Source organism: Phocoena sinus, chromosome 6, assembly GCF_008692025.1.
Source record: "Phocoena sinus isolate mPhoSin1 chromosome 6, mPhoSin1.pri, whole genome shotgun sequence".
In the NCBI taxonomy this organism is placed as follows: Eukaryota; Metazoa; Chordata; class Mammalia; order Artiodactyla; family Phocoenidae; genus Phocoena; species Phocoena sinus.
The window spans coordinates 82861879-82875015 of record NC_045768.1 but is presented as its reverse complement, the minus strand read 5'-3'; the positions used below and the strand labels follow the sequence as shown (position 1 = coordinate 82875015).

The 13137-nt window shown below is 35.4% G+C and overlaps 1 protein-coding gene across 3 annotated transcripts in view; it reads left to right on the top strand.

Annotated features, from left to right (window-relative positions):
• Window positions 1-13137, top strand: part of GKAP1 (G kinase anchoring protein 1) — an 81954-nt gene that overhangs the window by 60114 nt on the left and 8703 nt on the right. For 2 of the 3 annotated variants that reach the window (XM_032636227.1, XM_032636228.1), the window contains exons 8-9: window positions 2987-3139; window positions 10930-11031. In XM_032636227.1, the coding sequence (XP_032492118.1) occupies window positions 2987-3139; window positions 10930-11031 (255 nt within the window). The remainder of the gene's footprint in view (window positions 1-2986; window positions 3140-10929; window positions 11032-13137) is intronic. The other variant, XM_032636229.1, reaches the window with a different exon arrangement.

Here is a 13137-nt window from a genome sequence, read left to right as displayed (position 1 = left end):
AACAATATTGTTTCTTTAATGAAGTAACTTGACACCTTCATAAAAAATAGACCATAAATATGTGAAGGCTTATGTCCAGTCTCCTAATTATGTTCCAGTGATCTATAAGGCTATACTTACACAAACACTGTACTGTCTTTTTCATTACATTCTTGGCACATAATAGGTGCTCAGAATTTGTTAAATTGAATTGGCTAGACTTATTAAAGAATCTGTGTTCTTAACACTTGGTGCATTTTTGTCTTTTTTCTGTTGAGGTGTGTGTTGGGGGAGGGGGGCGTTGTTGGTTCATTTTTGTTTCATTTCTCTGTAGTTTCCTGTCAAGGTATCTTTTGAAAACTTCTATCCTTAGGCTGAAAAGAAATTTTATGCCTCACTAAAGAAAAAATATCAAGGACAGAGTACCCTTTGGGATAGGCATGCTGGTAATGGTGGCAGCTATCAAAAAACAGAGGACATTAGTTGGAACGGCACTATTTAAAGTAGTGAAATCCAGAGGCTGATGAGTTGCCATCATCATGCTATACCTTCCATAGAAGCTCAGCAGTGTTTTAAGCATTGTTGTATTCATTGCTTTAAAATGAAGTGTTACCAGAATATACTGGAAGTATTTTATGAAGCAGTAGACTTTGAGTTATAGCTGTACCACTTGGCAGTAGAATCACTCATGAGCAAGTTATTTAACTTTCCTATGACTATGATTACTTTGTGGGGAAAATATTCTTGCTCTATCAATTTCTTACAGTGTTAATGAGATTCAACTAAAGGGATGTTTCTGTAAGTGCTTTGCAAAATATAAAGTGCTCTACAAACATTTAAAATATTATTTGTATATTAAGCACTGATACACACTTTTTTTTTTCTTTCAAACACTTTCTAAGATAAGGTGAAAGGAAAAGGATGAACAGTCATTGAACTGTTGGGTCATTTGCTGACAAATACAGTTGAAATGGGTAAAATCGGGAATATTAAAACTCAAGAATGTGGGACATAGGGAAAAGCTATGAGAGTGAGAGGAACATTTTCTTCAGTCTCTGTCTTGCGACAGGAAGTTGGAAAGGAAATGATAACTTTTCTTGGAGAACATATAAAATCTCTAACTTTACATAATTGAGTAGACTGTGATAGTCTTATCTCCTTATCATTTGTGTGTAGAATTTATGTAAAAATTGCTTTTAAATATACTGTAAAAGTTTGAGCAATACAAGGCTAGAGTAGTTAAGGCAGTGTGGTATGGCATAAGGGTAGACATATGGGTTGAAAGAATAAAATTAAGAGTCCAGAAAGAAGCCTTTTTATTTATGTTCAATTGATTTTGGACAAGGGTGCCAAGACAATTCAATGGGAAAATAATAATCTTTTAACAAATGATGCTGGATAGCCACATGCAAAAGAATGAATTTGGACCCCTTCTCACACCATATGCAAAAAATAACTCAAAATGGATTATAAACTTAAATGTAAGAACTAAAACTATAAAGCTCTTAGAAGAAAATATAGGAGTAAATCTTGATGACCCTGAGTTAGGGAGTGATTTCTTGGATAAATTGGACTTTGTCAAGATTAAAACTTTTGTGATACTAAGGATACTGTCAAGAATGTGAAAAGACAACCCACAGAATGGGAGAAAATATTTGCAAATCATGTATTTGATAAGAGACTTGTTTCTAGAACTTATAAAGAACTCCTACAACTCAAAAATAAAAAGTAACCTAATTAAAAATTGGGCAAAGTGGACTTCTCTGGCGGTCCAGTGGTTAAGACTCCATGCTTCCAATGCAGGGGGTACAGTTTCGATCCGTGGTTGGGGAACTAAGATTGCATGTGCTGTGTGGTGCAGCCAAAAAAAATTTTTTTAATAATAAATTCACATGTAGTTTAAAAAACAAAAAAATAACAAAAAAATTGGGCAAGCTATCTGAATAAACATTTTTTCACAAAGATATACAGATGTCCAATAAGCACATGAAAAGATGCTTAGCACCATTAGCCATCAGGTAAATGCAATTCAAAACCACAATGAATCTCTTTCACACCCACTTCACACCCACTAGGGTGTTTATAATTTGAAAAGATGTATAATAACAAGTGTTGGTGAGAATGTGGAGAAATTAGAAGCCTCATACACTGAATACATTATCAAGTTGTAAAATAGTATGGTCACTTTGGAAAACTATCTGGCAATTTTTCAAAAGGTTACACATAGAGTTACCATATGTCCCAGCAATTCTACTTCCAGGTATATACCCAAGAGAACTGAAAACATGTCCACACAAAAACTTGTTGCATGAATGTTTACCGGAGCATTATTCATAATAACCAAAAGGTAGAAACAGCTCAAATGTCCATCAACTGATGAATTGAGAAATAAAATATGGTGTATCCATCAGTGGGATATTATTTGGCAATAAGGAATGAAGTGCTGATAGATGCTATAATATGGATGAATCTTGAAAATATTTTGCAAAGTGAAAGAAGCCAGTCACAAAAGACCTTATACGGTATGATTCCATTTATATCAGATGTCCAGAATAGCCAAATCTATACAGACAGAAAGTAGATTAGTGTTGCCTAGGGAACAGCTGAGGGGAGGGATTAGGAGGGAATGGGAAATGATGCTAATAAGTTCTGGGTTTCTTTTTGGGCTTGGTGTAACTTTATAAATGGGTTATGGTTGTACAACTCTGTGAATATATTAAAAACCATTTAAATGTGCAGATTAAATGGGTAAATTGTATGGTACATGGATAAAAAATAATTTAAAAATCAAGCAATACCCAACTCAAAAAATATGAAGTAAAGAAAAGGACATTTGCAAATGTATCTCTACTGGTTATCTTCTGGAGATAGAGAAGAATCAGATGGTTGATTGTCTCTATGTTATTTTTTTTTCATTCTCTATCCTTCTAGTGGCTGACCAGGTTTATTAAATGCATGCATGCACTTTTGTGTTGATTGATAGTAAATCTTAATTCATTTTTGACAGGAATTGGGTTCTTCTCAGACTTTATCACATGATGGAGGATTCTTCAATAGACTGGAAGATGATGTTCATAAAATTCTTATTAGAGAAAAAAGAAGAGAACAGCTTACAGAATATAATGGAACAGATAATTGCACAGCTCATGAACACAACCAGGCATGTAAAATAGAAAATTCTCTTAAAATCACAGTGAAATTATTTTTCTTTTTTAAAAAACCTAAGCAGTGGAACTCAATTATGATTGTATAAAGTTACAGTTTTAGGATATTATCTTAGTCATTATTACACATAGATACTTATATTAAAAAGTATGAAGACTTCTTTAGTTGATAAATATTTATTGAGCATGTGCTATAATGCTAGGTATTGTTACGCACCAATGTAGGGGAGTGGGAATATCAAGATGGATAAGACCATCCATGCCTTAGACAGAGTAGTGGGGATAGGAGGGAGACTGGAAAAATATCATTCAGCATGATGAAGGCTTTAAGAGAGATAAGAACAATAAAAAAGAGGTTTTTGAATAGAAAAGGTAATAGATCACTCCTTGGGTGAATTGGGAAAGGTGTATAAATAAGTGACATTTGGGATGGATTTTGAATGGTGAATAACTGTATAAACTGAGAAATGGAGAAAACCTAAGGGAGCTGCAAGAGCAATGGCCCAGAGCTATGAAAAGCCTGAGACTTAATATTCAGGAAACTGAAAAATTCTGCATCTAAGAAGTATAGACTTAAGTGAGTGTGGGATAACATGACTAGAGAAATAGATTGGATTTAGATTATAAAGGTCTTTATGTGAAACTAAGAAGTTAGAATTTTATCCTGCAGACCAGGGGTTGCAAACTATGGCTGGTCAGCAGTCTGTTTTGTTTTGTTTTGTTTTTTTTAGCAGTCTGTTTTTGTAAGGCTCACAAGCTAAGAATGGTATTCACATTTTAAAATATTGTTTGGAGAAATACAGAAAGAAAAGATATTATCCTATAGAGACCTCTAAGTCTGCATTTATTGTTCTCACCACAACCACCAGTCTTCTCTTTTACTTCCTCTTAAACTGTGAATCTGTTCTTTACCTTATATTGACCTCCAATACTTACTGGTCAGTCATTCAACAAATTAAACACTGCTGTGTTGTGTTATATAGGACACAAAAGAAGCCAGACTCTTAAGAACGTGTCACTCCAATGCAGCAATAATATTGCTTTCTAAAAACACTATACCACATGAAAATCTATTTTCAACTTAGTACGGGAAATCCTTGCCTGCCCTGAGGTACTTGTGAGCTTCTTCCTTTCTGGCATTGAATTAAATTTTGTGTTTTCCTGTCTTGTCTTGACTGTCAAATTTTATGTACAGTGCAAGCAACTGTGTTAACATTTATAGTTAGCCTATTTGTTTCCTCTTTTTACATTGATTATGATTTTCCCCGTTGTGGTTTGTATCTTCTTATTTTTCTGAGTCATCTCAGATCATTGTTGGATAGTAAGAATGATATTAATATACTTGAGCAAATAATTAGATGTTTCAGATCTTTTGTAGGGCAAAGTTGGGTACACATAAGTTTAATTAAATTATTAAGTAATGTTAATGATATTTTAAAACCAAAGTGACAGTGCAGTATAGTAGAAAGAGAACAGTCTTTGAAATCAAACCTAATAACACAAAATATAGCACTGCAGCTTATCAGCTGTGTTACATTGGAATGAAATTACCTGCCTTTCAGGCACTGTTATTATGAAAATTAGCGATTATGATGTAAAATGTTTAGCAGAGCATGTTGTACACAGCATGCACTTGATAATTGTTTTTGTACAAGGTGGAAAGTGGTAGATCCAAAAAAGGTAATTCATAGGAATGGAGATGAGAGATGGCTTTCTTAGGAGAAAATAGCTTTTGGTTTTTGTGGGCTTTTTAAAATTATTTATTTATTTATTTGGCTGTGCCAGGTCTTAGTTGTGGTGTGTGGGATCTTAGTTGCAGCATGTGAGATCTTTAGTTGCAGCATGCGGGCTCTTTTAGTTGTGGCATGTAGACTCTTAGTTGCAGCATGCAGGATCTATTTCCCTGACCAGGGGTCGAACCTGGGACCCCTGCATTGGAAGAGTGGAATCTTAACCACTGGACCACCAGGGAAGTCGGAAAATAGCTTTTGAATTGGAATTTAAGGGACAGTAGAATTTGAACATGAAGAAGTGAGGGAGAAGAAACTGGAATGTCAGAGTAAAAGAATGGAGGCAGTGAAGAATAAACCAGTTTAATTAAGACAAAATTCAAAGAGGAGCATAGTATAAATTTGGCATAGTGGGTTTGGAGGGATTGTGGAGGACTTAAAAGCCTGATTTATGATTTAGTCAGGAGATAATAAAGAGTTTTTGAGCAGAGGACAAAGTTCTATATGGTAATACTAATTTCACTGCAGTGCCTAGGAAAAACGGAAGGAAGGTGAAGACTAGTGATAGGAATTGGACAATATGCCATATGGTAAGGATGTAGAACAACAGTAACAAATTACTAGTGGTAATGTAATTTGGTATGACCATTTTGGAGAACAATTTGGCATTAACTTTTAAAGTTGAAGATGATGGGGAGACTGTGTTTTAGAAATTCTACGTTAGATTAAACCCTGAAGACATCTTCAACAAGAATGATTCAAACTCAGTTGTTTGTGACAACAAAATCAGTAGGAGAAATGAATGAGCTACAGCAATACATAGCAACATGGATGAATATCAAAAACATAATCTTTAATGAAAAAAGCAAGTCACCAGGGCTTCCCTGGTGGTGCAGTGGTTGAGAGTCCGCCTGCTGATGCAGGGGACACGGGTTCATGCCCTGGTCCGGGAAGATCCCACATGCCGTGGAGCAGCTAGGCCAGTGAGCCATGGCCACTGAGCCTGCGCGTCCGGAGCCTATGCTCCGCAACGGGAGAGGCCACAACAGTGAGAGGCCTGCATACCGCAAAAAAAAAAAAAAAAAAAAGTAATTGCATCAAAGCATGTAAACATCTGTGTTGCTCTTGATGTGTTACCAACATTGTCTTCTAGCAGCAGGATATGAGTTTACTAACTTTTCCACAGCTTCACTGGCATTCCCTCTAATGGCCTTCGGGGCTCTGTTTTATCAATTGTCTTTGTGGCATATTTCACTCTTGTTCTGTGGATACCTTATACTCACTATGTCCAAACTCGAGGTCATCATTTACTCTCCAAACCAAGCGTTTGGCTTGACTTCCTCATTTCTGTTTTTGGTTTTATCATTTTATCCAGATATTCAGACTCTGAACCTCCTGTTTCACTTTTCTGTTTTTCAAAGTTTGGGAGTTTTTAATCTTTGAAATAGTTCTCAGATCTATCTTCTCTTCCATTCTTATTAACATTTCTCTAGTTTAGACTCTCATTATCTTTTTTTTTTTTGGCTCTCATTATCTTTTACTGGTATTATTTCAGTAACCTAATAAGTCTTTCTGCATCCTGCCTTATAATTCTAGGTAATTTATCTTATACATTGCTAACAGATGACTTTTAAAAAAAATTTTTGGCCGCACCACACGGCACGTGGGATCTTAGTTCCCTGACCAGGGATCGAACCTGTGCCCCCTGCACTGGAAGCGTGGAGTCTTAACCACTGGACCGCCAGAGAAGTCTGAACAGATGACTTTTTGAAAAGCAAGACTTCCATCCTGCCACACCATGTCCCTAAGCTTCAGTGTCTGTTGAATCAAGTGCAGATGTCCTCGACCTGACATTTAAAGCCCTCAAGCTTTTCAAACTGAGAGTCCCAACCCACTTAACCAGTCCTGAAATCAATTTAGTAGATTGCTACCAGCACTAACCAAAAAAAAAAGTTGTCAGCATATATGACATCTGTTCGTATTTTATGAAATTTGTTTCTGTGTATATATATATATATATATATATATATATATATAAAACATACAAATACATACATACACTACATACATACACTGACATGTATGTGCATTCTGGGTCACGATATAAAACATTCCTTAACATGGGTCACTGTCCAGTAAGTTTGAAAGCATTGTTCTACAGTGTAGCTTTGGCCTAAGTAACTTCAGCTGTACTCTTTCCAGTTTTTTCTCCTAGCTAGAGCAGAGCACTCCTATCACAGCGCTGGATCCTTCCCAGCTTTGCTCAAGGTTCATTTCACATGCCGTCTCCTCCCTGAAGCTCTCTCATTGCCCTATCCCAATCCCAAACACAGAAAACCTGGATATGATCTTTCCTTCTTTTTCTATACCTCATAGCATTTTGTTTTTCTTATGGCACATTTCACACAGCACATTTTTATTATTTTTGATAGATTACAAATCCCTTGTGGACATAGACTTATAGACCCTTTTATCTTCATTTTAGTATAATGTCTTCTACTTAGAAGATAAGTTTAAAATTTATTTAATGAAATATAGGACTTCATAAAAATGGGTATACATTAAAACAATATGATTTTGTTTTAAAAAGTGATGTTTGTTGTAGAAATTCTGGAAATAACTGATAAGTGAAGAAATTTTAATAGTGGCAAAAATACTTGAGGGCTTAGTATATATTTACCAGATATTCTATTAAGTACTTAAAATAATTATTTCATTCAGTTCTCACAGTTAACTGTGAAGTTGATAGGCACCTTTATGATCCCCAATTTGCAGATGCAGTGGAAAAAACTTGACCCTAATCTCATTCACTTGGAGAAAACTACCATTGATACTTCGTTGTGGTCCTACTTTTCTATGGATTTACACTTTTTCCCCAATAATGTAGAAACTTACATGGACCACTTTTCAGTTAAATACAGAGATGGTGAGCAATTCAGATCATTAAGTAATACATTGACCCTTGAACAACACAGGTTTGAACTGCTTGGGTTTACTTATACATGGATTTTTTTCAGTCGAGGTTGGTTGAATCTGCGGATGCAGAGGAGCCGCATATACAGAAGGCTGACTATATACGACTATGTGTATTTTTTTTTTTTGGCTGCATCACATCTTAGCTGCGGCATGCGGGCTCTTGCCCCACAGCATGTGGGATCTTAGTTCCCCAACCAGGGATCAAACCCGCGTCCCCTGCATTGGAAGGCGGACTCTTAACCACTGGACCGCCAGGGAAGTCCCTGACTATGTGTATTTTTGATTTCTCAGAGGGTTGGCGTCCCTAACCCCAACATTGTCCAAGGGTCAACTGTAATGTTTTTACATTAAATAATAATGTTTATAGCTAAATTGATTTCAGTTACCCACACTGAGGAAATTTTTTTTTTTTTTTTTTGCGGTACGTGGGCCTCTCATTGTTGTGGCCTCTCCCGTTGCGGAGCATAGGCTCTGGACGCGCAGGCTCAGCGGCCATGGCTCACGGGCCCAGCCACTCCGCGGCATGTGGGATCTTCCCGGACCGGGGCACAAACCCGTGTCCCCTGCATTGGCAGGCGGACTCTCAACCACTGCGCCACCAGGGAAGCCCATGAGGAAAAAATTTAAATATACCAGTTTGATATAACATTGCTTACTACTGAGGTTGCACACTTTTTGAATTTTTATTGGTCATATGCCTGCATATAGGTGCAACTGTTTTTTCTAGTTTTTTTCATTTACCTTTTGATTTTGTTTCAGTGTTTCTGGAGATTTTTCATCAAGTTAAATCTATCAGTCTTTTTCTTTTTGTTTTCTCCCTTTCATACTATGTTCAGAAGAGCTTTCCTATTCAAAGATGTTAGCTAGTAATATTATAAAGAGTTTATTTTAATACTTAAGTGTTTTTTTTAGTTAAAATACTATTTTATATTATTCAATGATTATATACTCAGTATAAAACAATTTTGATGAAAGGAAATTTTTAAACAATAAAGTGAAATCTTCCATAATAATTCTAAAGAGAGTTATTAAAATGTTGATGTATGTCCTTCCAGGATTTTTTCTTTGTATATAGTATTACAATTTTGAGATCATACAGATGTGTTTTATGGTTGTATCATCATTTTTAGTGATTTCAGAGTTTTCAGTTTGTAAATTTGTCATATATTTAGCCTATATCCTTATTGTTGGGCATTTAAATTGATGTCCAATTTTTTGTTGTAACAGCAGTGAACACTTTCATAGATACTCCCCCCTCGCATATCTATTTAAGATAAATTCCCGGAAATGAGATTTTTGGGCCATTATGATAGTATATATATTTCTAATTTTGATCCAAATTTTTTCTTCCATAATCATCTTACACTATCATCTTCTTCACTAATCTCCAACCGGGCTTGCGTCTTTAATATCCTTCAAATTCTGTAGGCTCTTTCCTGCCTCAGGGCCTTTATACCTACTGTTCTTTCTACCTGGAAAGCTCTTATCTCCCTCCACTTTTTACTTAGCCATTTCCTACCCAGTCACTCAAGGTTCATCTTAAGGGTCATGGCCTCAGAGCTTCCCTGATCCACCAGGGAATAATCCACATTATTCCCTTTATAGCACTGTGTTTCTTTTCGTCATTGCTTAAACCTTGGTTTCTAATTGCAGCATTTCTTTATGTAATATCTACCTCCTCCACCAGACAAATCCCATGAGGGCAAGAATCTTTTCAGTTCTGTTCACCATTGTACACCCAGCACCCAGCATAGGTGCTCAGTGAGTATTTTTGGAATAAAATTGTCACCACATTACTCATTAGATATAGAGAACCAATATATATTCTTATGAAAAGTATGACTTTGGGTTGATTTTTTTGCATTTAAATTTATTTATTTTGGTGTATGTTACAAGATGGCAGGCATTTAACTTGATTTTTCCAGTTAGCCATTTGTCCCATATACTACCATTATTGTGTAATTCAGCCTTTTCTCACTTCTTTAAAATACCATAGTTAGTTATATTATAATAAATTCTTGTGTCTTAAATCTCTTTCTGGACTTTCTTTTCTGTTACATTGCTGTGTCAACATAGGTGCCATGACATGTTGTTTTAATTATTTTTGCTGTATAATATATAATTATCTGGTAGGCAAATTCTACTGCATTAACTTTTTGTTTCTATCCTGTATTCTCCCAGGTGAAGTTTTGACTATCTCGCTAAGTTCCAAAGAACAAAACTCTATTGAAATTTCTGTTGAATGTACAAATTAATATTTAGTAGTACTTAGTTTTCCTATCTAAAAACACGCTTTGTTCTGTCCTTTTCAATATTTTATCATTTATTGATCCTGAAAATTACTGAATCTTATTCTTGGGGATATTTTTTATTGCTGTCTGGAGAAAATGTTTTTTCTAGTTATATCTTCTATGTGTTAATTGCTAATATAGAGAAAAACTTTTTGTTTTATTTTTATTTTTTTATTTTATTTTTTTTTTGCGGTACGCGGGCCTCTCACTGTTTTAGCCTCTCCCGTTGCGGAGCACAGGCTCCGGACGCACAGGCTCAGCGGCCATGGCTCACGGGCCCAGCCACTCCGTGGCATGTGGGATCCTCCTGGACCCAGGCACGAACCCGTGTCCCCTGCATCAGCAGGTGGACTCTCAACCTCTGTGCCACCAGGGAAGCCCTATTTTTGGTTTTTTGTATTATTTATTTTGTATTTTTCTCATAAGTTTCTCATAAGTTATTTTGTATTTTTCTCATAAGTCTTTTAGGTTGTTAAGATAGACTAATAACAACTTGTCAGAGACCACTTTAGTATGTTTATTCCAGGATGGAAATATCATTTCAAAGCCCTGATATTGTTCTAGGTTACGTTTGTAGTTTGAGATTAGGCATAAATATCTTACTTGCTTGTACTGTACATAATTACATTTATAAAATTGAGTACAAGTGGAAATGTATTCAACAGTTTAGGTTGCTTTCGAAAATGAATTAAAATTGGGACTTTTTTTTCCTCTTAAACCTTTCAAAAAGGATATTGTAAATCAGAATTGGCAGAACTGTCTTTGTTCTAAAATGTTTTCCTCCTTTAGGAAGTAGTTCTAAAAGATGGAAGAATTGAAAGACTAAAGTTGGAACTTGAAAGAAAAGATGCTGAAATCCAGAAGCTGAAAAATGTGATCACTCAGTGGGAGGTTTGTATATATTTACTGTTGTAAACTAATTCTATAAATTTGTACATTTTCTGTTTTTATTATATTGAAATATGTTTAATATTTGATTGATAGAAATAATATTTCTGCTATTTAGGTTTTTTAGTGCATTAATTATATATAATCTGAATGATAGTATATTTTTATCATAGTAAAATACATATAACATTAAATTTGCCATTTTAACCGTTTTTAAGTGTACAATTCAGTGGCATTAAGTACTTTCTCAGTGTTGTGTAACCATCACCACTATTTCCAGAACTTTTTCATCATCCCAAACAGAAACTCTGTACCCATTAAACTCCCTATTTCCCCTTCTACTGCAATCCTTGATAATCTCTAATCTCTGTAAATTTGCCTATTCTAGGTACTTCCTATAAGTGGAATCATGATATTTGTCCTTTTGTGTCTGCCTTATTTCACTTGGCATATTTTCAGCATGCATATCCATGTTGTAGCACGTATCAGAACTTAATTCCTTTTTATGGCTGAATAATACTCCACTGTATGTATATACCATATTTTTTGTTTATTAGTCTGTTGATGGACACTTGCACTGTTTCCACCTTTTGGCTATTGTGAATAATACAGCTATGAACATTGGTGTACAAGTATCTGAGTCCCTGCTTTCAGTTCTGTTCGTATATACCTAAGAGTGGAATTTCTGGATCATATGGTAATTCTATGTTTAACTTTTTAAGGAACCATCAAACTGTTTTCCATAGCAGCTGCACCATGTTACATTTCCACCAGCAATGAACAAGGGTACCAATTTCTTCATATCCTTGCCAACACTTGTCATTTATACAAGTTTTTTTTAACCACAAACCTATTACTCTCCTCCTTTCTTAGGCTTTTAAAAAAATCTCTTATTCATCTCAAGTATCATTCTCTTTTTGAACTAATTATTTTTGAACTAATTACTTTTGAACAATTATTTGTTGAATGCCTGTAATAGGCCAGGTGCTTTTCTAGACCCTGTGTATGTAATAGTGAAAAAGAGTCAAGTTCCAGCCCTGCTGGTTCTTATATTTCCCTTCCTCGTCTACTCATGCCTTTAAGAATTATCCCTGTTAAAACCTTTTTGAGCTGCACCCACTTCTGCCTTAGTTTTTTCTTTGTCATTTATATTTTCTTTTGCTTTTTTTGAGCATTTACCATGTGTTAGGCACAGTGAATACAAAGATGAGTTAGTAAGAAGCTCATAGTCTAATGGAGAAGGTAATCATGTAAATAATTGCAGTACAATGTAGAATTTGTGATTGAGATCTGACAGAGTGCTCCAGAAGCCCAGAACAGGAATAAATCCGTTGCTGCTATTGAAACTTGGTAAAGGTTTCACCAAAAAAAAGATAATTTTTCCAGATAGAACAGTGCATACAAGGCATGAGAATGGTAGGAAATGCATTGATACTGACGTTTAGAGAAATGCAAAGTTGTAGAAGGTGAGATTGGGGGTGTTAGTTGAGGTCAGTATTTGAAGGCATTTGCATTTTAGACATGGAGAGGGCAGTGAAGGCTTTAGAAGGGAAGTGACATGAGAATTTTTTTGTGGAAGATAATGCATATAGCTGAGGCCTGGAGTGAAGACTGTCTGGTAACAAAATTAACAGGTACTGAGTGTAAGAGGAAGAACACATTTTGAACTGGTTTGGGGAAACGGAACTAATAGATCTCGTTTTGGACATGTTGAGTTTGAAATGGCTGTGGATGCAGGCATAGATGTTCAGGATGTTGAACATCTGTGTTGGACACATTGGAGTCACACCATACGTGCGTTTAACTGTGTGTTCTCTTTTTCATGAAGTTAAAAATACTAATGAGGGCACTGTATATTTCATATGTTCTTTATTATAAATTGCACAGTACTAGGATTTTATACTCTTATGTTTTCATAGATACATTTACTCTTCAGGATTGTAAATGCAAAACTATATGTTATTTTTATCGCAGTATAAAGAATATTCAGGGGTAATTTTGTTCATTTGCAATTTTTGCTTTATGAGCTGGCTTTAGGCCTTGAAGACTAAAGACATGCTTCCATATACACTGATCTGAACCTTGGAGAAAAGGCTTGAGCTAGAGTTT